At 43.7% G+C, this 24,343-nt stretch overlaps 2 protein-coding genes across 3 annotated transcripts; one reads left to right on the top strand and one right to left on the bottom strand.

Moving 5' to 3' along the window:
* The first annotated feature begins 2,462 nt into the window (after positions 1-2,462).
* Positions 2,463-15,215, top strand: COQ10B (coenzyme Q10B). Of its 2 annotated transcripts, none has more exons than XM_071562821.1 (5): positions 2,463-2,633; positions 5,756-5,902; positions 7,372-7,564; positions 10,100-10,201; positions 12,755-15,215. In XM_071562821.1, exons 1-5 carry the CDS (start codon positions 2,578-2,580, stop codon positions 12,920-12,922), a joined length of 666 nt encoding a protein of 221 aa, XP_071418922.1. In that variant the 5' UTR covers positions 2,463-2,577; the 3' UTR covers positions 12,923-15,215. The 2 variants fall into 2 exon arrangements, with proteins under 2 accessions (XP_071418922.1, XP_071418921.1); XM_071562820.1 differs by lacking the exon at positions 2,463-2,633 and adding an exon at positions 2,736-2,970.
* HSPD1 (heat shock protein family D (Hsp60) member 1) lies at positions 14,716-24,325 on the bottom strand. The gene is made up of 12 exons (XM_071562819.1): positions 24,207-24,325; positions 23,306-23,481; positions 20,260-20,512; positions 19,662-19,744; positions 18,932-19,027; positions 18,503-18,596; positions 17,979-18,147; positions 17,536-17,635; positions 16,783-17,028; positions 16,404-16,578; positions 15,637-15,815; positions 14,716-15,547 (listed from the first exon to the last, which is right to left on the bottom strand). The coding sequence occupies exons 2-12, from the start codon at positions 23,477-23,479 to the stop codon at positions 15,395-15,397; spliced, it is 1,722 nt and encodes a 573-aa protein (XP_071418920.1). The 5' UTR covers positions 23,480-23,481; positions 24,207-24,325; the 3' UTR covers positions 14,716-15,394.
* Between the last annotated feature and the right edge of the window lie 18 nt (positions 24,326-24,343).

Below are 24,343 nucleotides of genomic sequence, written 5' to 3'. Positions count from 1 at the left end.
CAGCAATTCCCCCATTCTGCCAGAGCTGAGCCTGCTGGCTGGGGGTCAGTGAGGATCACGCTCCTCCTCAGCAGTTAAACAAATACAGACTGTTCTGGAAGTGGGGCAGAGTAAGAACAGAGCAGCTGGATCTCCAAACTGGCTGTGAGTGAGTACCCACTGAGATTTCAACCTTTTTTGGATTTGCAGGCCCACCAAAATCTTATGAAGGTCTAACAACTCTAATCCTTTACACAGCCTTTGGTTTACAGCCAAATACTTCACTTATTACTAACACCAAGTTCACTGGTGCTGGTGAAATGTAAGAAAATTCATGTGATTTGATGTTGTAGCTCCTGATTAATCCACTTTAGTATGAAATAGTAAATCTGTCCTTAATTCCCAGCTGCATCATTTGCAGATCATGTAACTACCAACTTAATCATCACCCATGCTCACAGATCATCTTTCTTAGCCTAAATGTATGATTGTGAGATACTTTGAGATCTTTCAAAGGCAAGTATTATTAAAAACTCATTTATAAATAGGAGAACAATGGCTATAATTTTGCTTTATTTAGCATATCTTATCTGTTAAAGGAACATACTAGATCAGCTGCCTTTTTCAGTGTAATCTGTAGAAACAGAGCTGAATAAATTGTGTAAAAGTAGCTGCTTTTACACAGGGATATGTTTGCCTCATCTAGGATGGACTGTCTCTCTGCCCACTTAGAGACATCCTAAGAATTCTAATCTTTTTCCAAGAGTATAAATCTCATAATCAGAGTTTAAACTTAACCTTTTCTCATGACAGTGCTGTTACATAAAATAGCATTTGGAAAAAAATACTCTGTATAACTGGACAATACATCTCTTTCTGGTGTACCAGAAATGTCCTGCACCCCTCTGGTGTTAAGTATTAATTTGTGCCACCCTTCCTGTCAAAGGCAGCAAATGCACATCTCTTTTCTAGCAACAGGTATCAAGCAAGGTTTAATGACTGAAATCCTGAGCCTACCAAGAGAAAACAAAAAAGGAAAAAAAGCTCGCAGTGACTTGGCCATCCATCATCTTGGAATTCTCCATGCTTGACTCTTCAGTTATTCTAAACACTAAAGACATCAGTCAGTCTAAGAGGGAATTCCTGATCCACAGAGCAAATTAGAACAGGCTCAGAACACACTCCCATGGCAAACACAGACACCAGAAAGTAAGAGCAGCTCCAAACGAACTTGGAAAATACAGAGATCAGGTTAATAATAAGGACTAGAGAAGGGGGGAGGCTGGGATTGGGGGTGTGTTTGTATTTCTGGCTTTGCTGCTTGTTTTTCAGCTGCTCTGGAGAATGTGTGTTTTTACATATTTCTGGTTTTCATCAAGTTAATAGGAATATGCTACAGGACAATTTATCTGAAAAACACCATGCCCTGGGGGAGTGAAGTAAAAGCTGCTCCAATTAGTTTCAGTCATCCAAATTGGTGGTGTTCTTGTTTAATAAGGAGTGGGTTTGCTAACGGCAAGGACACTGGGATGATTATAAGGAGAACTTTTCTGAACAGGATGCTGTTGTGGGCTTACCCAATTGGAACTGTTATTTTTGTGCAGAAACTTTCATGCTTTTCAATGCATTCAGCATTTAACTACATGGCTTTAGCTAAAATGGCTTTTATTTGATTTATAATTCTATTTGCACTTAATTGGGTGGGAATGGGTTCCTCGAAAACTTTGAGATGTTCCTGTCAGTGTAACCAAGATTGTTTTCTTGGGATACAGCCCAGACACGTGTTCAAGTTCAGGGTGAGTAAACAAAAGTCTTAGTTCAAGATTCCCAGCAAGAAGTCTGCCAGTGCTCCAGGTACTAAACAAAAAACCAACCAAACAGAAAACAAACAAACAAACAAAACCCTAACATGCAAACTATTTCATGAAAACAGATTTTGCGGACTTACCCTTAAACAACTTACATGTAACACATATTACATAAAGTATGAAATGTGGGATAGGTTATGTTAAAAAGTAGTTCTTCAACCGCAGTGTAGTTGTGAAACACGTTTTCCATGAGGGAGGCTGTATTCGAAAGCTGAACTATGAGAAAGGGCAAGTAACGAGCTCTTTGCTTCAGCTCCTGGTAAACGACGCTCTCCGATTACAGTCGGGCCTGTAGAGCTCCAATGACGCCGATCAGGAGAACGCTGAGCCCGCAAGAGCAGGAGCTCCAGTCGAGGGGAGCTCTGACCGGCGGCTTCGCGACGGGGCCGGGGCCGGGCCGGGCCAGGGCCAGGCCAAGGCCAAGGCCAGGACGGGCCAGGACAGGGACGGGGACGGGGACGGGGCCAGGACAAGGACAGGGCCCGGGCCAGGGACGGGACCAGGGCCAGGTCGCTCCGGGGCCGCTCCCGCCGCTCGCGGGCACTGCGGGGACGCCCCGCCCTGCCAAGCCCATTTATGGCCGCGCGCGGGGCTCGCGCGCCGCTGGGCCAATCAGGGGCAGCTCTGCGGCCGCGCGCGCCGTCCCGTGACTGCCGCCCCCGGGCAGGGCGAGCCGGGCTCGCGCCGCGACAGGCGGGACAGGCGCGACAGGCGCGACAGGCGGGCCGGGATGGCGCGGAGCGGCGCGGCGCTCGCCAGGGCGCTGTGCGGAGCGGCCGCCGGCAGGTACGCGGGCGCGGGGCTGGCAGCGGGGCCGAGGCGGCGGCGGCTGCGAGAGCAGAGACTGCACAGGGAGAGGAACGGCCGAGTGTTCCCCGCTGGTGGCAGCGCAACTTGTGCCTTCTCCCGTGAGCACGCGTGGGGTGGCTGCGAGACTCGAGAGAAGGAGTGTGCCAAGAGTTAGTCTTGTAACTGGAATCAAAACGAACAAGCAGATGAGAAAGTGCAGTTTGAAAATGTCAGGAGAAAGAAAATGGTTCACCTGTTGCCACTGTTACAGCAGAACTGCTGTGTGTCTTTGTCAAAGTGTCATCCATTGAAAGTGTCAAAAAGTGGAATAGAGGTTGGTTCGCGATGTCAGATTTGAAGCGATCATTTGGCGTAATCATTTCTGTGCCGTGGTATAACCTAACCTTGGACCGTGTTCCTTACTCTGCATCCCTTGTGGCAGAATCTTAAGGATGTGTTTGCATTAAACTAGTTGAGTCCTGGTAAACAAAATTGCTTATTTTAGAAGTAATTTATTACGAGTCTGGAGAGCAAAATCTATTGCTGGGAAGGGGAAACACATTAAATAACCACCTGCACCCTCAGTCTGACGGTGGTTTTAGGCAAGCGCAGGGGTCAGACCCGGAGCTTTGTTACCTGCTGGGAGTGCTTTGGCTTTGCAGGTGTCAGCTCAGCAGATCCCTGGCTGAGACTGCAAGGGCCAGGGGTAGGCAGTCGCTTCTGCTTATTCAGATTTATATGCTAACGAGGACAATTGCCGGTACACTCATTTTTTGCAATATGAAAAAAGATCAACTGGTGTCTCAGACTATAAAATGACCATCAGGTTATCACTAATGTGATGGAAGCAGTTAAGGTACAATAAACACAATTGCCCTGGCATGCTCTTAGCACTAATGTCAGTCTTTACAGTGAGGAGTTTGAGATTTTTTTTTTCAAAAATACATTATCCTTTAGTCTTAGAAGATTGTGTAGCTACTAAAAAAATCCCTGAATACAGATTACTTACATGTGCATGTCACACACCACAAATGCTCCCTTTTCAGATCAGGGCCAGTGGGTGATACTGTGATGGGTGCCCAAATGCTGAGAGAGGAGTGAGTGATGCGAGTGAGAGCAGGGTGAGAGGGGATGGTTCTGTTGCTGTCAGAGGATACACACAGAGGTGGCGGGTGTGGCTGAATTCCAGCATGCACTTGGCCTTTCTTCTGTGGCCCAGGCCAGGTTCACAAAAACAGTCCATGGAAACCCACACTTTGGGATTTCTTGGGGAGATCTGCTTTCCTGAACTGGGCCCAAGCCCAGCACATTCTCACAGCGTCTGTTATTCCTCAGATAAAATCAGGAGAGGGATGGAGTCTCAGCATGCTTGTTAGCATTGTAACCTCCCAACCCTGTCTTCCTCGAATGGCAAAATACTGGTGAAAAGGACATTGTCTTGCAGCACCTCTGGGGTTGTTTGTAGGGATTGTTTTTCAGCCTTGTGGCTGAAACAAGTTCAGATAAAACTGTACAAAACAACTGTACTGGCACAGCAGTACAGCAAAAACAGACCAAGAGAGGAAACCTGGTGACCAGCTTGGACTGTGTGCTGTGCATGGCCCCACACAAAGTGATTTAAGTCGGCTGTGCAGAATGAGGTCTGCTCCTTACATTTGAACTTTCGTGACTGGCTGAGGCAGCTACAATGTTACTGGCGCCCTTCCAGCTTCCTGGCACAGCAATTGTCAAAGCTTTTCTTTAAGTCTGGTCCAGTCTGTGGAAAAAAAACAGACTATGACCACACTCCTTGAGATACAGTTGCAAACATTTGCAGAGTTGTTGTCTAAAGGCTTTAAAGTGGACCTGTCCTTTCTTAATTCTGACATAGTACTTCTGTCTCATCTGAAATAATTTCTTTCCAACTGCAGTGCTACAATTTTTATTTGTCAGTCATCTTGCTCCACAGTTGCAAAGTTGGTTTTTAGAAGGTTTGTACAGATTGTTTCTAACCAGCTGCAAATGATATTGTTTTCCTCTAACCTCAATACCAATTTATTGTTTGCCTGTCTCCTAATGCAGTGACCACACAAGCTGATGTGCTCAGCCATGGGCTGCTACTGTCTCTTTAGAATTCTAAGTTATGTTGATTTTTGAATAACATACCGTGAAATGAAATTGTTAAAAAATGTTACTTTTAATTGTTCAAAATTGGTAGCTAATTTGCTATGTTGTGGTTGGGGGAAGAAAATTCATCTATCTGTTCAATGTGTTTAAAAAGCCACCAAAACAACCCAAAAAGTCCCCAAAGAAGCCCAATGCTAAGTAGGGAAGTTTGGTTCCATTTTTGACTGTGTGAATCCAGAAGTCAAGTCCTGATTTTTTAATTAGAGAAAGAACAGTAAAAGACCTGGGTTACTCTTTATGTTTGTAGAGTCATTGAGGACAAATAGCAGCATTTTTAATTTCCTGGTGCCAAAAATCAGAGCTTTTGAGGCAGCATTTTGACCTATGTGAGCCAGGCAAAATCAGTAATTTATCAGCACAAACCTGTTAATCACTATGAATAGATTTTAGTGTGAATGTTCACAAACAGAACACTGAGGTGCAATCTTAAACTTACTAGTACTTTAAGTTTTATTTACAAAAACACTGATATTTGCTGAATGAAACTTTGAAAGCTGGGTAAACAATGCACCTTCTGAAAGGACTTTGGAAATTAAATTGTCCTTTTAAGAGAAGGATGGCACCAGAGGGATTATAGCAGAGTTCAACTTTGTATCTCCAAGTGAAACCTGCTCTACTTTGTATATTCCAAAAGGGAATTGCAGACTATGCCTTGACTTTGCCTGTTCTGCAACTGAAGTGCATGTGACGCTTGTACATGAACTCAGGTGTTTAATGAGGGCCTTTGTATTTCACTCTGCCAGTTCCTTTTGCCATGACTGGGGGTTAATTTTAGTTTCTCTTAAGGGAAAAAAAGGTTGTTTTGACAGTTTGTGTTTTGTTCTGAGCATTTGCTGTTCCATCTGACTGACATTTTCTGGAATGTTATACAACAGATTGTTTGTCCCACCTGAATGGATTGTTATTTATTTTCCTGATACTGAACACCCCTAAAAGCATTTTCACTGTTTCAGACACTTGGCTTCTTGTGGTATTCTGATGACCAGAACTTCTCCCTTGCAAGTGCCTGAAACGAGCCACACTTTTTCAAGGAATTTCTTCAACGTTGCTGCACCACTAGTAAATAAAAGAAAAGAATATTCTGAAAGAAGAATTATAGGGTTTGTATAAAACTGTGGAAACAGTTGAATGCTTATTACTTTTATAGTTGCTGTAATTACTCTGAAACAGTAGAAGTTCAAAAGACTCCAAAAGAAGTGAAACCCCATCCCTACAGATCCCTGTGGCTCTGCCCAGCTGGAACCTAAATAGAGGATTTGATTTTCAAAATCTGTACAGATCAGGCTGTACCAGTCTGAAATTGAGTATAAAAAAGTAGGAACCCAAAACCCTTGACCCATGGAAAGAAAGAGCATAAGTAACCATTCTATTCCATGAAAAAACAAAACCAACCTTGAGAGGGAGTAATACACTAATAATTTAACCCAGTAAAATGTGAATAAACCAGCAGGTGTGAAAACTCTGTTCCATTCTGTACCAAATATGTGCAAATGTTTGCCCATATGTTATACTGTACTTCTCAAAATTTTCTTCTTTCTTTAAAAGAAGGAAAAGAATTAGTTGTGTGATGAAGAAACATAGACAGAAGATTTTAAAATCCGGTTTGCCTTAGAGCTAGTGGGAAAATCCCAGTTCATTTAATGATACTGGGATCTGCCCCCAGTCTCTGGTCCACAATAGTATGAATTGCTTGTTTATTAGCATGATTTTTTGACTGTACTTAACATTTATGTGATAGTTCCTGACCTGCAACTTATCTGCACAGTCACTTAAAAAGGGCCTTTGTGCAGGAGCACCCACTGCTGAGTCCTGTTGAACATACACTTCATTTTAAAACAATTGAAGCACGTTTAATCCCATCTGCTTCTGAGTCAGAACTGAAAATTAAACCCCATAGCTCCATAATACTTTGTCAGGTTACAGTAGAATCAACTAAAATGTTGCTGGTAAATTGTTTCATCTGATTTCAATATCCTGCTTGAGCAGGGGGGTTGGACGAGTTCCAGAGGTCCCTTCCAACCTCAACCATTCTGTGATGCTGGAAGGTTTTTCCATTACATGTAATTTTAATTAAGCTTTTAAATTTGGGCTAAGCCAAAGAAGGTGATGTGCTCCTGTTTAAACCTTATGGAATATCATACTTGAGTTTTGATACACCTTGTCTTGGTAGCCATGAAGTGTGGACTTTCTTTTTACCTGGAATGTCTAAGATCTGCCTAAATGAAGACAGAGCTGTGCTGGAAAGAAAAAACCCCACCTGTTTAATTTGAAATGTGTGCACATTTCCATGATATTGGAGAAAGCAGCAGGCACCAGCTTCACTGGTCACTCTGCTGCTGGATGGTGTGTGGTATTTTGCTTCTTTATGCAAAGACTATCACCACTTTACTGCTTTTTTTCCTCTTAATTAGCAAAGATGCATTTTTAACCTCCAGAACCAGTGGTAGTTCTCAGGTGACTTTATGTTCACCTTCCAACTGCCTATGCCATTTATATCATCTTTGAAACTTTTTAATACTGAATTTAAAGCTAAAACACCTTGTAACCAGGTTCATATTTCTGTTTCCAGGTACTCTATGCAGGAAATGTATGAAGTTGTTGCTGTTGTGGAGAATTACAAGCTGTTTGTTCCTTGGTGTAAGAAGTCAGAGATACTCTCGAAGCGCTCTGGGTACTGCAAAGCGCAGCTGGAAATAGGATTCCCTCCCGTGGTGGAGAAATACACATCAGTTGTTACCTTAGTGAGACCACATTTAGTTAAGGTAACTGGTTTTTTTTATTTCTCTAACTTTGCTTAACATTTGTTTGTTGAGATTTGAATATTCCAGGAGCATCTTGCTTCAAAATTTATGCTGAAAGTTCTTTGTGTGGCTAAAAACTTGTGTGGCTTTTCTGTAAAGATTTTAGATCAACTGTGGAGAAATTGAATGTGCTTTTAAAACGTCCTGCCACATGGGGGAGGAGGAATGGCTTTTTAACTTGCTGGAGGAGCTGCCAGCCATGAAGGAAAAGATACAACATTTTTACTTGTTTTTTGGTTATAATTTTGTCCAAGCCTCTCTAAATACAAAATTAGTACCCACTCACAAGTTGTCTTTGACACCACGAGCTTCTGATGCCTTCACACTATCTGTTATTACTTTTGTTCTCAGAGTTTTAACTAGTTAATATGAAAAGGCTTAGTCTTAAGTGTGAAATCTGCTGAAGAGCTTGGTTAGTCAGTATATTAAGAGTGTATTTAAAGTTAATTTTTTGCAATTAGTTTGTTCAGAAGAGAAACAGTTGTACCTCTCCTTTCAGCTTTTCAAAAATTAAAAGTAGCACAGTGTCAAGGCAGAAATTTTAAATGATGCCTGGATTTCCTAACTGTTTGTTTGTCTTATATGTTCCAACCTCTTCTGATAAAGGACAGCTCAGAACAGATTCCTTACAGCAAAACTGCTTCTCCCTTTGTGTGGCAGATCTCGATCGCTTTGGAATAATTAGTGGAAATTACAACAATTGGTTGCTGTTCAAAATGATTGTTTCAATATCCTATTTCTAGGCTTCCTAATAAGAGACACTTAATAGAAAATGAGTTTTCTGAAGTAAAAGGGAGATATAAATTGGAAAAGGAACATGCAAAGTGCTTTTATTTAATGCACTTCCTGATTTTGGAAACGAGAAAAAGAGTTTTCCCTTTATTAAGAAAGTTGAGTAGCTACAATGGAAAATGTGTGTTTTGCATGCTGAGAGCTTTCCTCTTCTACTCTTCCCTGACAAGACAGGCTTTTTCCTTCCCATAGCTATCAGACTGCCTTACCAACTATTCCCTCTTAATTCACTCAAAAGAGGCATTCCTGTCTCAGGAAAAAGCCCAGAAGTGCTGAAGAAAACCATTTCTTCAGATTTTCTCCTCCTAGACTCATTAGCCTTTTCTCTGCTGTAATTACTTTTCCCAGAGGTTTACACTATGGTCATACAACTGTAGGAACATTTCTAGAGAAGCCACTGGAGTGTTTCCTCTGAGGTAACTGGGCACAGACACCTTGCATGGGGTCAGCACAGCAGGACACTGGTGGGAACAAAGTGGGGATGGGTTTGTTGCCTGAGGCAGAAGTGTTTGAACAATGGAAAAACCAAGACTGGTAACATCAGGCTTTGCTGAGGGGGAAAGCATGGAGTGAGTTTGCTCCTTGTAAGATTGGGAGCAAGAGGGACACAGTGGAAGTTTTCCCATTCTTCCTGCTGTTTTGGCAGCAGCAGGGAAAGCAAGCCCAGCTCTTTGTGTCTAATCTTCCCTCTACTCCCTTCTTTCTGTTGGAGAAGTAGCAAGGCCCTGCATCATCTCATTCCTGGCGAGAAAAATGTAGGTATTTCTGTGCTGCTGATTAGTCTTTGAGATGACTCTCCATGGCTTTCCAACCCAAGCAATACCTGCTCCTTGCAGGTGGTGTCTTGCTGGAGCAGAGCTGCCTGTAGTAACAATAAAAACTTGTAACAAAAAAGGGATTAAAAAAAAATCCAGACATTTTCTCTACAAATTCCAACCCAGCTGTGTTTATGTATTTGGATGATTTTGAAACATCTTTCAGTCTTTTTTTGTTACAAATATGGCCACACAAAATTAGCTCTATGTGCCAAGAGCAAAATGAGTGAAAATGAAACCCCTATTGTCATGAAAACTATGAAGCCAACTCCTGCCAGTATTTTACTGTTTTAAAGGAGGAGAGTAAGCAAGCTTACAGTCCTGAAGCATTAGGTAAGTGTGGCTTGCCAGGAACCAAAGGCAATGTGTAAGCTGATAATGAGCTTGAGTTTATAGTCCATTGACTTCGTGGCAGCTCTTGGTCACAGCAGTATCTTGTGACAGAGGATCGATCTTTGGACTTTGTCTTCACCACATTGGTCTTGCTGCTAAGCATTCCTATGGCCCAAACCTACCAGTCTAGATATCAGTTTCTAAACCATTCCATACATGTAATAAACATCTCTCTCTAAAACCCCAGTAAATATCCTTACCCTTTGCTTAAAGCAGTGTTGTCCAAAATCCTGGGATATAACTAGTGTGATGTTCCACAGATCATGCCACAGATCTGTTTCATGTCACTCCACACACAAATTTCTCCTCTCCCTTAAAAGGAATTCAGTTATTTTGCCATAAATGACTCTGCATATGGGATCTCATTCTGGCTGTGCTGTGAGAACAGTTTTAACTTTGCCATGACCGTCACTGTCTAACAAGTGCAAACACAAACTTTAGTTTGTCACATTTGTAAAAGCCTAATTGTAGCCTGACTTTTTAAACTTTACTTTAGGCATCGTGCACAGATGGAAAACTATTTAATCACTTGGAAACAGTGTGGCGTTTGAGCCCCGGCATCCCTGGGTATCCCCGGACATGTACACTGGACTTCTCAGTAAGTATCATAACTAAGGAGCAGTGCCTGGAAACACTGTCTGCAACTGTGGGGGGTGGGCTTTTTTAATGTCTAGTACTATTTTCCTAAACACATATATAAAAAAGAAAATTAGTTTTAGTCCATACTATCCAAAAAATATTTTGCAAATGTGACCACACAGAAACCACTGCAGTGTCCTGTACAGACAGCAACTTTCTGCAAGGTGTCTGCGTGTCACACAAGTCCAGGGATGGGCACCTCTCACTGTACTGTTCTAAACATGCTGAAGTTTATAGACAGTCAAATACAGAGGAAGAAATGCTAAACATGCTTTGCTGTTTCCTTTGTTCTACAGCCTAAGTTGGGAGAGCACCCATTTTCTGGTACCATCTGTCCTGTTTGACCTGCAGTTTGGTCAGTTTAATTTCTTGGCTCACAATTCTACTCTTTCATGTATTTCAAGTCTTACTCTGTCCTTCTGTAATACAGGCATAGTAGATTTTCCCTGTCCAATCTTTCTAATCTGTGATGGAATATCACTACAGCCCAAACTACTGGTCTTTAAATCCAGTATCTGATGTAGCCTGATTTTACTCCCAGCCAAGTTGTTTCTGCTCCAGTTTTTGCTTTTCCATGTTGTATGTTTAATCTGTCATCACTTTTTTTTCTTGCATTTTGTAGCATAAAGTGTAGGAATTGTACTGAGCACGTAAATGAGCTGGGGATCACAACAGGCTGCAGAAGTGCACAGAGATGGGTTAATCCTACTGCCATCTACTGGAATATGCTACTTTGAAAATTGCCTTCAGTAAATAGGAAAAAGCTTCTGGAGTAATTTCAAACTAGCATATGAACCTCCTTGTGTTAAAAACTTCCAGCTGACTGCTGTACTTCACTTCTTGCAGTTCAACAGTAAAAACGAATCTACAGACACTCAAAAAATACATTTCTCATGGGAATTGTTCATGATGTTTGCACATTATTTGCTCACGATAATTGAATCTCTCCAGGTAAATAAGCACCAGTTCCTGCTACTAACCAATACCCCAGGCCATAAATCAGTTGAAAAAACTTGATTTAAACAACTATTATAAACCCTATAATTTAAGTACAGACCGTGAGGAAACACCCTCCCCTCTGCCCTCTGCCATACCAAAGCCACATTTTGACATTTCAGGTCAGGAACTTCCATTAAAACTGCACTAGATGTGGACGTTTTCACTGTCTTGGGGGAACACTACGAGCACTTCTTCCTGCTCTCCCCATTCTGAGGCAGCAGGAGCCAGTGCAGCCAGCTGGGCAGGGGCTGCCTCCCCAGGGACTCTGCCCTTGCCCTGCTGGTCCTGCCTCTGGGCACGATAAGCATTTCACAACAAACTCCTCAGAACATGCTGTGCAATCACAGATATTTGAGAGAAAACTGATTTCAAGAATACTTGTTTGCTTTAGAAAATGTTCTGTGAGTTCTGGGTTATGCTGGTTCCCACAGCCTGCTGTGTCCTGTTTTGCCAGCCTGATTCCAGGAGACACACACAGCAGGGAACTTTCCCAGGTTGGTTTCAGCTCTGAAATGATGTCACACACAGCCTGAAGCACAGCACCATTCTTTGCATCTGCAATCTTCATAAAATGTATGTGTAAAATGTACCATACCTCAAGATTTACTAATTCCTGAGCAGGACACCAGCTTCACTCTCCCCACTCTGCAGAACTCTGCATGCCTGCAGTGACAGCTCTCTGAACTTGCAAATGCACATTAGTTTTACTGTTGCTTGAGGTCAGGCAAACGTAAATGAAGCTACACTTGGCTTTTGGGCCAAGTCATTTAATTACTTCTGTGCAGTTCACACGCATTGCTCAAAAGGAATTTGGGAGAAGTTGTATTTGCTCCATTTGACATTGAATCTGCTGATTTCTCAGGAATGACACAAATACTTAAATCTGAATCCATTTCATTGACTGCCCGTGTCAGGCTGGGAGTGGGACCTGTTCAGGTGAGAGATACAAAACACAAACCAAATCTGTAGTTTGTGTTAGTAAAAGTGCTTGTTTGAACATGCCAGAACTCCAGCCACCAGTAAGGAACTACTGCTTTAAAATACTCGTATTTAATAAGTAACTCTTATAAGCTGCTTTCAAGTCTCTTGGGTGTGCTCCAGCTTACCTGTAAGTTTGCTGTCTTGCCATGCAGGATTTTCTTCTGACTCCTTTAGTCCTCCAAGTGAATTCTGTGCACAAAGTAACAGTTACTGGTTGTCCGTAGTTTTTCTACAAATCTGTTCCATACTGCATTTTTATTAAATAAGAGACAGTTGAGGTAAGTGATTACTTCAGAGAACTGAATGAAAGGATTCTTCTAATTGAAAAGCTGATTGGGACAGTCCTGAGACCAAAGAATACAGCTTTTCTTCACAGGCACACTCACCAATACCTCAGTTTTGACTGTTCTCTCTCCCACAACTTACTTGCAGACTTCACTGGACATTCTTTAATAGAGTTGTCTCTTTGCAACAGCATTTTACCACAACAGTAAATACAGGAAAAATAATTCTTCTTTATTGTTTTAAACAGGTTTCTTTTGAATTTCGTTCACTTCTACACTCAAAACTTGCTACACTTTTTTTTGATGAAGTGGTAAAGCAGATGGTTGCAGCCTTTCAAAGAAGAGCATCCAAAGTCCACGGCCCAGAAACCAGCATACCTCGGGAGCTGATGCTCCATGAAGTTCATCAGACATAAAGGGACAGCTGTAACCACCTCAGTTATAAACTTGATTGTACATTTTACATGTACAAAGCACTGTGCTCCTCCTTTGGGGCATCTATTTCTTATCTGAGCTGTGTGTAAGATTTTATACTGTACCAAACACACCTGCTCAGCCAGACGTGTATAGAATGTTCAAAAGCTGCAATCAAGTGCAACTTAAAGCCTTATCAGTGACAGACAATTGGCAGCTGCTGTAACCCAAGATATCTCAGGCTGCCGTTAACGTGCCAAACGGCTTCTGTAATCACGGGCCAAGTCCTGCCTTATCCAAGCTCCTGATTGTTTTTTAGCACTGTAACATATTAACTCAAATAATTGTGTGAATGTAACATCAACTCACCAGCTCTGGCCAAGCCAAACTGACATTCTGGCTTCCAGGGAAAGAAACAGTTTGCCAAGCACTGAGTAGTGGGTGCTTTTAATCCAAATGGATGGCAGAGGCAAGTCAGGAGTCTCCTGCTGCTCCTGAAATGACCTGTAACAGTTACGGAGCACCCCAGGTGTCATAAATTAAATGCAGGGGGTACACATAAGGAGGATGGGAATTTGAGTGCAGCAGTCTCAGCTACAGCCAGTGGCTCCCAGAGGCTCTGTCTGGGCTCGACACTGGAGTCTGTAGTGAACTTTGCAGGCTAAGCTTGCCCCTCTCCACTCCTTCACTGTTAAAGTTGCACTTGGCTCAGTTACTCATCCAATGCAAACAGTTCCCATGCTGTAAAACAAGGAAATATGTGTTACCTCTTTGAGGGAAAGGGACCACAGCTCTGTCCTCCCTGGCAGCAGGGAACAAGATCTCCTCCTCTTGCTCCAGCCAAGCACACCCACGGCCAGCAATCATTAAGAAGCATACAAAGCACTGAACACCTTACCGCTGAGGGGCTTTTCAGTACCATACCACCATTTTGTTATGAGCCCATTAGAATAGTGCCAGCTGTCTGATTAAATCCATGTTCAGTGCTTCTATTCCCCACATACTATCTTCCCAGTCTCTCAAGAAAGAGAAGTGAATAGGTTTGAACAGATTCTAAATCCTAAGCACTGCATTACCAAATTTCCGTACTGAAATGGGGTGAAGCTCCAGGTCAGGTGCTGAAACTGATCCTTTCTCTGAAGTGTCCATAACCCGTATCAGTCACTACAGAACAGCGTATTAAATAGCATAGGAAGGTGTTTCAGAATAAAGACAGCCCTCAAACAGTTTCAAATAATTTACTTTTCCAGAAAGAATAATTGGAATGTCACACATCCCGTCTTGAAGGGTAAGTTCTTATTAAGGGCAGGAAGGTAAGGGAAAGTGACATCTGGATTGAGGTCAGTTTTACAGCACTGAGAAGTTGTAATGCTGTTTTGTTTGTTGAGGCAATCAGAGATGAACACACACAAGTTTGGGAACACCACTGTTGTGCAGTTTGGAAAGCAGATGACTTTACACATCAGTGTTACCAGCTTAATCAGGTCAAAGAACAAGTGGCAAAGTAGTATTTTCCAAGAGTAAAGTAACATCTAGTGCAAAATATCTAAATTCTGCAACCCATTACCTGAAAGGAGGAAGACAATAGAAGGCTCAAGGTGAGGAGGTTAACCACAAACTACAGCAGAGCAAAGGAACTGTTTAAAAAATCCAGAACCCTTTATTAGCCAGGACTTACCTGTTTAATACCCTCTGGGCATTTCCCTTCCTATGAACTATGAAAGGTGCACTGGGCCTGTTCCAGCACGTGAAACAACCAGCATAGACAGGGCAAAATAAAGTCAGTGCACATGCCTTGTTTTCAGAGCATTGTTTAATATTTCAAAGAACTGTAGTGCAGTTCAGCTTAGATATTTCTTACCAAAATTAAACTCACTTGCATTTCTGAGAAACATTCCAGACAAAAGAATGTTTCTTGGTGTGAAATGCCCTGTTCTTTTTTCAAGCATAAGTGTCAATTTCTAGTAAACCTTAGCAGCAGTAGCAGGGTGTCCAGGCTCTCCCATGACAGTGGCAGATGAAGAAGGTGATACATTTCATAACTTTTGAGCAGTTTATTACATAAAGGTCACATAACTCTATTTGCCTACTTTGTACACAATTCTCTAGTCTCACGCACAGTGGCTTCTAAGTTCTTCCTAGTACTGCCAAGCACCAAGAAATTCTGAAATAGAATATCAAGTGCCTTAAGTTCAAATCAGGACCTTGGTAGATGGATCTTGCACCCAGTTATCAGGAATGTACAAATGTCTTTATTCAAAAAATACAAAATAAATTATCTGTAGGCATGGACAATGACTGTAAACAATTACACGTGTGTTAAATGAAATCCAGTAACTGATGGTTACAGTGATTTTTCAACACCAGCCTCACTTCAGTCACTATCCACCCTCTGACACTGATAGCTCAAGTTTTTTAAGTCAGAACTGTCAGTCTTCAACAGCACAGCTCATGATGCATCCCTACCCTGGGAATTAGAACATGCCACCTCCCATGCCTCCACCCATCCCACCCATTCCTCCCATTGCCGGCTCCTTCTCTTCTTTGGGAACTTCAGTCACCACGGCCTCTGCTGTCGACAGGAGAGACGCGACCCCTGCGGCGTCCATCAGAGCAGTTCTCACAACCTACAGACAGGGAAGGAACAACTTAGTGCCTGCTGACCAACACAGGAGGTGGGAAGAGGGAAAGATGAGAATTGAGACTATTAGGTCACCTTTGTTGGGTCTATGATTCCTTTTTCTACCATATTTACAAAGTCCCCAAGCATTGCATCATAGCCAACTTCTGATGGGCTCTGCAGGATTTTCTCAACTATCAATGATCCTTCGACACCAGCATTCTTTGCAATCGTCATTGCTGGGATTTTCAGTGTTCTCTTGATTATTTCAATGCCTGCAAGAAAAAGAGTGGTTAGAGATCCGTGCTGCATACACTGCTCCCACTGCCAGGCATGCCTGCATATGCTGCTGGAAAGCAATAGAGAAAACCCTCTGAGAAAAACATAAGCTGTTGTATCAGTTCTAGGAGGAAGAGTTCTCTCCTACTTGACATTTGCCAAAAAATTAAATCTTTGCAGGATATTCAAACATTTCAGCTTTACCATGTTTTGTAAAAGGAGTATTATTACTCTTTATAATTACATGTAACATGCCACAAAGCATTTTTCCATTTGATTTGCCGCACAATCTCTTAAGCATCATTAGATTTTGGTCTGTCTGCAATGCCTGGAACAGCCAGCTCTCAACTCTAACCATTTGCCCCCTCTGCAGGGGGCACTGCTGCTGTACTGTTACTGAGGCCTTCACAGGCAAGTCAGGGACCCACTGGGACCTCTCTCCCCCTGCAAAGCAGAGACCACCGTACCAAGGGGGTGTGAGGCTCCTGAGATAAGTAACTAAAAGCTCAGCCATCTGCAGGTACTCTCATAAAGCCTTAAGAGAAAGGCTACTCACGACACTTCCACACACACACGTAACTTACCAATTTTCTGATCTTCGTTGGCTGGACTTAAGGCATCCAAGGCTGGAATGCAGCGGAGCAGGGCACAGCCCCCTCCCGGCACGATGCCCTCCTCCACAGCAGCGCGCGTCGCGTTCAGGGCGTCCGTCACTCTGTCCTTCTTCTCGTTCACCTCCACATCGCTGGTGCCACCGACCTACGAGCAGCAAAGCCACATGTCAGGGTCCCCAGGAGGAGCCCAGGGGAGAGCATTGCTGGCTACAACACTGCTGCCACCAAACTTAGTAGCCAACAGCACTGACAGGTGTCAGAAAGCCAACCCAGCCTCTCCCATGCTGGCAGACATCTGTACCTCAGCACTTCACAAACCTAAACACAGGTTTAGTTCATTGTTCAATACCTTCAATACTGCTACTCCATCAGAGAGTTTGGCCAATCGCTCATTCAGTTTCTCTTTCTCATATTCACTGGTGGTCACCTCGAGCTGCTCGATGATTTCTTGAATGCGTTTTTCAATCTGAGCCTTCTCACCCTTCCCCTTTAGAAGCATCGTGTCGTCTTTTGTCACAATGACCTCTCCCACTTTACCAAAGTCATGAGGCTGAATATCTTCCACATTTAGGCTCAAACCCTCTTCTCCAAACACCTGAAAGAAATTACGTGAAAATTCAGAATTCAAAGGGCCCCCCATGCATGATTTTTGAAGTGTCTATATTAAAAAAAAGGCATAACAAAGGGACAATAATCAACATATCAACTATATGCAAAATTTAGTGTAAGAAAATTGTTCAGTCTATTCCAAACATTTTAAACAGTTATGTTTGCCATTTAAGTTCAGGCAATTGTTAGACAGTTTAATAAGGCAGCAAGAACACTTTGCTATTTCTTAGAAACTGCCTTGGAGTTCCTCCTTCCCCTTAGTAGCCAAATCCTGCAAGGAAACCACGTGTGACTTCAGTCAGTTACAAGGACATATGGCCAGGGCAATTTTCAGTGTCCCCATTTAAAAAAAAACCAGGAAGATTCAAATATGAGTTACTGCTACAACCCAGAAAATACAAGTGAAGGACCTAAAAAATATACATTAATTCTTCTCCATAAATAACATGAACATTTTTCAGAGCAAAAAGCCACTTAAAACATCATTACTTACAGCGCCACCAGTAGCAATTGCCATATCCTTAAGCTGGTTTTTCCTGTTGTCACCAAAACCTGGCGCTTTTACAGCAACAACTTGAAGGCCAACCTTCAGTCTGAAGAGAAAAATTCAAAGATTTAAACTCCACATGTGTTCAGAGAACAAGTCTAATTACTAGACCCAATTATTTCAGTACAGCTCTAACGATCACACAAACAATCAATCATTAACTGAGCTGATTTTGCTCAAAAAGGTGGTTTGACACAACTGAGGTTCTGCCTGAGTTGACACAAAGTGTGATGATACCCAAAGCCATTGTTGCTTTGGCACAGCCAAGAGAACAAACAGCAATGCAGTGTGGAAAAGTCAAACACACTCTTTTGTAGGTACTCCTTTAAAAAAAAAAGAAATAATAAAAAAGGCATTATTTGTTTAAAAGAATGGATTTTAAGCTTCACCTGTTCAAGACCAGAGTGCTGAGAGCTTCTCCATCAACATCTTCTGCAATAATGACTAAAGGTTTCCGGTTAGCATTGGCAATTTCAAGAGCTGGAACTATGGACTGTACACTAGAAATTTTCTTTTCACTGATTAAAACGTAAGCGTCCTGGAATTCACATTTCTGCCCTGCAGAAACAACATGCATTATCTGAACAAGTCCATTACAAAAACATACCAAGCATTCTGTTAACTTAAACAGATGCACTTTTACACTACATTTAAAAAAGACCCAAGTTCTTTTCCCCAAGACCCCACTTCCAATTCTACACTGCTCTGCTGTGTTGCAGGGCCAGCCTGGACCAACTCTTTGCTGAGAGGAAAACAGAACTCCCAAAACTCTGAGTTTTCATCAAGTTAGATTTTCTGCCCTGTTTGTTGTGGCACCCAGCATAAGGGTCTGTAAAATCTTTATAATAGGTACCATTATTTGTAACTTACAAGAGCCAGGTAATGTATCTGACACTGGTTATTGTTAACTCACCTTTGGTTGTATTAATAAAATATGGAGAGATGTAGCCTCTGTCAAATTTCATACCCTCAATGATTTCCAATTCATCATTTAGAGTTTTTCCATCCTGTTTAGATGCAAGAAGGTCCACATTAGAAGATCTCTTTATTTAGTACCAAAAGCACAAATATAATTTTAGCATAGTATGCACAGCAGAGTGAAAGGCTCTGGACCACACTGATGCCACTCTGATGCAATCCACACATCAGTTCCACTCCTTTCAAAATACGAGGAATGTAAGAGGGAACAACGATCAAACCCCAATCTAAAGGAGCAGGGGAGAAATTATGGTGGGACACTGTATGTGAGCAGCAGCAGCTACATCAGATGAGACAAGAGACAGCCCTAACCAGGGAAAAAAGAGACACTTTGCACTTAGTTCTCATGTTGGCCAGTTCTTACCTTGACAGTGATCACACCCTTTCGTCCAACTTTCTTCATTGCATCGGAGATTATATTGCCAATTTCCTGATCTCCATTTGCTGATATCGTGGCAACCTGAAACAGTAAAGCATTTCATCTTATTTCACAATGCAAGTGATCCATTTCCTCACTGTAACAAAAACCAGAAGAACCCCTTTCAACTGAACAGGGCAGGTGACTGAAGCACAGCCACACCAGGGCCCAAGGTCCCTGCTGAAGGGCTCACAGCACTTGGGCAGCAGCAGCACCGGGCCAGCCCTGTGCCCTGGGCTCACACAGACCACCTGAACACGCAGCCACAGGGAGGAACAACCCACAGAGACCCACCTGGGCACCACCTCAACCTGAGTGATCTGCCACCACCTCCCATCCACACACACAGCTTTGCTTTTAAGACCTCCCAAGTACACAAATTTATGTTTTAAGACCACACTCAGGAATGAAACTTGAAGGTGAAAAAAACAACCCACTTCTGCTAACTTCTAGCAGTTAATTGAAAGCAGAATAATGAGAATGTTAAAATAGGAACATAAAGTGTAACCATGAATATCATTCAGTGAAATGTAATTTGAATCTTGGTGCATAGAGAAAAATGCCCAGGTGTCACATGCACACAACCCAACTCCATTACACCCAACTGCACTAAACTTTTTCTGAAAAGCAGATGGGTAAACTTGGGTTGTATTTTATTGTGTTTGTTTTTTTTTACCTGTGCAATTTCTTCTGGAGTTGTAACAGGCTTAGACAGCTTCTTCAGTTCAGCTATGATAGCATCAACTGCAAGCATCACCCCTAAAGACAACAATATACTTGTGAGTGAAAAAAACAAGGTATTCAGCAGAGAAAATCCCAAACCACCCACCAAAAAGGTTTCATTTAAAAACAAAAGTCCACATTGCAAAAATGCATCAAGTTTGCATGTTCAAAAACAAGTTTTGTATTGTCTTTTGTGTATCTGGTGACCTCTTTTTGGAACTGGTGTGAGATACCTTGTCATTATCGAAATATGTCACAAATTGGTTTCCATGGCAGCAGTAAATCTATATAGTTATCAAAAATCATTTAAATGCAGAAATGGCTTTTGGAGTTTACCTGTAACAAGTAAGTTAACTGCATATAAAGTAGCAAAATTATTAGAAAAAAGAAGTATTGTTCAAAGCCAGCAATGTAACAGAAACAAGTGTGTTCTCTAAGAATCACTGTGTGGCTCTTCAAAAAAAATGCAACTTCTTCAGGCAGTCAGTCAAATTTAGGATATGAAAAATAAACAACAGTGATTAAAATTAAAAGCAAGGGAAAGAAGTTACCTCTTCTGATTTCTACTGGATTAGCTCCTTTGCTGATCTTCTCAAAGCCTTCCTTGGCAATGGCACGTGCCAGCACCGTTGCAGTAGTGGTACCATCTCCTGCTTCTTCATTGGTATTGTTGGCAACATCTTGAACTAACTTGGCTCCAATGTTTTTGTATTTGTCTTTCAAGTCAATTGCCTTTGCTACTGTCACGCCATCTTTTGTCACTTTGGGGCTTCCCCAGCTTTGTTCAATAATAACTGTTCTTCCCTAGGGTGACAAAGAACAACTATTAAACCAAAGCCACAGCACATGACTCTTAAGAGCTCAACTGAAGATGAAGATCCTTCTGAACAGCCACAGCTGAACACCTTGCACAGAACCTTCAGCTGGGACTTCCCAAGCACACACATTACCAAGGTCCTCCAGAACCACAAAAATGGCTCACAGGTTTTATGCTTTCATAGAATGAGGCTTCACTCCTCAGCCATAATGCTTAATGCCACAGTCTGCAACTAAAGACACACTGTCCTTACAGAGAAAAATAATTGAAGAGATTCCTTTTAACACTAATACTTTACTCCAAAATTAAATATAGCAAAACAAAAAAACTAAGCATGCAAAATTTCTATCAAATCACAATAAAAAGTTTTAGTGATTGAAAAAAGGTAATACAGGGATTAACTTGTTGCAGGTACTGGAAAGAAAAAAAAGCAGAGACTTGCAAACCTCACTAGTGATTAGCAACGAGAACTGAGAATACTCAATAAATTTGTGTTCATGCGTTATAATAATTTCTCAAACACTGCAAGTTAACAAGCCTTTCTTCTCTTAGCCCACACTTGAGTCCAACTGAAAGCTGGACTATTGTACCTAACATAGACAGACACAAGTAACAGGGGTAACAGTGACCCATACAGGGAACACAGGGCAAATGCATCTGCACAAAAAGATTGCTTGTTCCCAGGTGTATTCAGTAGCTCCAGCAGCTGCCCCAAACAATCATGTTCCAGTTTGACCTGGAGGCAGCAGAAACACAAGGAGCCACCTCTGGTCCATGCTGTCCTGGAACTTGAGCTATCCAGACAGGGTCCAGCTGACCCGGCACAGTGCTCTCTCTCACCTGGAGTGCCAGGCCCAGCTGGGAGCTGCCCACGCTGCCTCCTGCCATGGCTGCTCCCAGCCCAGCGTGGCTGCAGCTCCACCCGGGGCTGGGATCACGTGCCCGGCCAGCCAAGGACTCCCTGCAGCGCCCGCGCCGCGCTGTGCCGCTCACTGCGCTCCTCCCGCACAGCCCCAGCACATCTGGCTCAGCCGCCGAGCTCGCTCTGGCTCCCGGCCAGACACGAGGCTGCTCCCCAGGCACAACCACCCCTCGGAGCTACGGAGGAGAGGTTACCCTTCAGTTACCGAGGCTGAACGTGGGCAAGAGCTCATGGAAATTTACCTGTGTCATGAAACAGTTATGCCTAAATAATTCATAGCCTGGCTGGTCACTATTTTATTTGACCGGCACTTCTGAATCTAAAAATGGTTCAAGAATAAGAAAACTCTTTCCTGGAGGATTCTGCTACTAGAAAGTTCTTCATGTAGTCCCTCCCAGTTTTGCTTAACTTTATTCTACACTTTGATACAATCTTGTTCCAAATGTTGTTTGCAGCTTTGAGGAGAAGGGCACAATAAAATCTACATCTATCCAATCACATGAAAGGACTTACTCTGAACCAAAACACTTATCGGTGTTCCTGAAGAAGGGAACACCACCAGTAAATGTACATGCCTTTGGAACACTCCTGCACACTGAGAAGCTGAACTCCCATGTAAACTAGTTCTGTTCAGCCCTTTGAAGCATTACTAAAAGATTGTGTGGGACTGCAAACCATCTTCCTTAAAATGCACAGCAATGCTTAGGGGAAGTTTCCTCACCAGACTGATATTTCTTAAAAATGCCAGAAGCAGAATCAGGCACTGCAGTACAATCCCTAAATTTGTACAAATACAAAGAGAACAGCAGAAGTGAGAACACAGGAACAAAACCCCCATAAGGTTACACGAAGTTGCATCAGCAACTGCCCTTTAGTTAATGCATTAGAACTGTGCTTGGGCATTCAAAACAGCCCAATCCACAAAACAGGAGTTAAATTAACTAACTACACTTAAACTTTGTTCTTTATGGAAAACAGCCACAGCTTGCTGACATCAGTGTTCTTCAACCTTCATCTGCTCAGCTTATGGCATTTTTGAATAAAGCCAGTAGAACACCAAAGATGTGCAGGAAATATGTGAATTAATGTTGCAGAGGCCAGGAGGCCTTGAGAAGAACTACCATGCACATGTATTATGTGGCATAGATATTTGTATGAACCCAAAGAAAAATCAGTGACTCTTTCTTAAAAACAAAGCTCGCTTCAAGCTTTATTCACATTGCACGACTATGCAGAATACCATAGCTAGTTTTCCAAGGGACCTAGAACTCCCTTATAGGACAGAATATAGTGTAACGTAACTGAATGCCACTGCCACAGAATTTCACTTACACTGGTAACATTTACCAGACAACTGAAAACCCAGCATTACACTTTGGGTGTATTTTTCAGCTCATTAATACTAAAAGGCAAACAGAGTGAAAACTGTTAATTGGTACAAACAACTCGAACAAACCAACCAAAACCCCACATGCAGATTAAACCCACTTCATGACACGGACAGCTACAGTATCTCCTGCATTGTTACAGGCTATCAACCGAGCAGGTAACACATTATGCACATCCCCTTAACTTTCAAACCGTTTAAACACATACACTGCACTTTCCACAGTAATCCAAGTAACCTTCATTTGTTCCTAGGAAAAGCTCAGGCACCATTGTCAAGCTCCAGGTGACAAACATGAGACTATGGCTGCCTGCAGCTTTCAGCAGCCTGTCCATTCCCCTCACCCATTGCAGTGCAGTTCTGCAGATCCAATCACGCAGCTCCACTGAGGAAAACCATTCTCCTCTGCTACCTAAGGTGTTTCCAACTAATTCAGTGTTAACATAAAACAAGCCCCTCATCTCCCCTTACCTTTGGCCCCATGGTGACAGCTACAGCATCTGCTAAAAGATCTACTCCTTGTAGCATCAGAGCTCTCGCGTCTGCTCCGAACTTCACATCTTTTGCATAGGCTCGTGTGAGATGTGGGGCGAGCGCTCTGGACACTGGTCGCATCTGACGGAGTACTGTAGGTAGACGGAGCATGTCTAAAAGATTACACCAAATGCAAAGAAAAGATCAGCATTATGGCTTCGCACAGCTGCCTTTTCAGTAAAAGGCAGAAAACGCATTTAGGAAGCAAAGCAAGTGATCCCGAGGAGCGCTCAGTTTTCCGCTGGCTAAACACGAGGCCCAGAGGCCACTGCAATGCACAGGGCCGCGATCCCGCCTTGTGGAGCTGCGATCCCGCTGCGGAGCTGTCCCGAGCGGGCCCCAAGCGCGGCCCCGAACCCACCGCGCCGCTCCCGCCGGGCCTGCGGGGCCGGGCGCAGCCAGGGCATTGCGGGGCCTCGCGGCAGCGAGCACTCAGCCCAGGGCGAGGCTGCGGGGCCGTGCCGGGGGTGCCCAAGGGCAGCGCGGTGAGGGCCGGGCAGGGGCCGCCCAAGGGCAGCGCGGTGAGGGCCGGGCAGGGGGGCCGCCCAAGGGCAGCGCGGTGAGGGCCGGGCGGAGGGACCACATGGCGGCTGCCGCAGGACACGCGCGGCAAGGTCAGCGCCGCCCGGCCCGCCGGCACTGGGGGCTGCGGGCCCCGCCCCCGCCGTGCGGGCACAACGAGCCCACGGCCGCTCTCTCACCCTCCCGCCCGGGCCCGGCCGCTCCCGGCGCGGGCCCCCCCCCGGTAAACGCGACCGCGTGAAAACGGTCCCCGCGCCCTTCCCGGGCCGGGCCGGGTCGGGTCGGGCGCGCTCCCCCGGCCGCACTGGGCGCTCACCTGCAGCGGCGCGGGAGCAGCTCCGCGGCTGTGCGGACTCGGGCGCGGGGCTCGTCTGGCGGCAGCAGCGGCGGGCGGCGCTCGGCACTCACCGCCCCGGCCCCGCCCCGCGCCGCCGCCGGCCCATGTGCGGCCCC

The sequence above is a fragment of the Pithys albifrons genome, chromosome 8 (assembly GCF_047495875.1).
Source record: "Pithys albifrons albifrons isolate INPA30051 chromosome 8, PitAlb_v1, whole genome shotgun sequence".
Classification (NCBI taxonomy): Eukaryota; Metazoa; Chordata; class Aves; order Passeriformes; family Thamnophilidae; genus Pithys; species Pithys albifrons.
The sequence above is the reverse complement of the archived record's forward strand: the minus strand, read 5'-3'. Positions and strand labels throughout refer to the sequence as shown.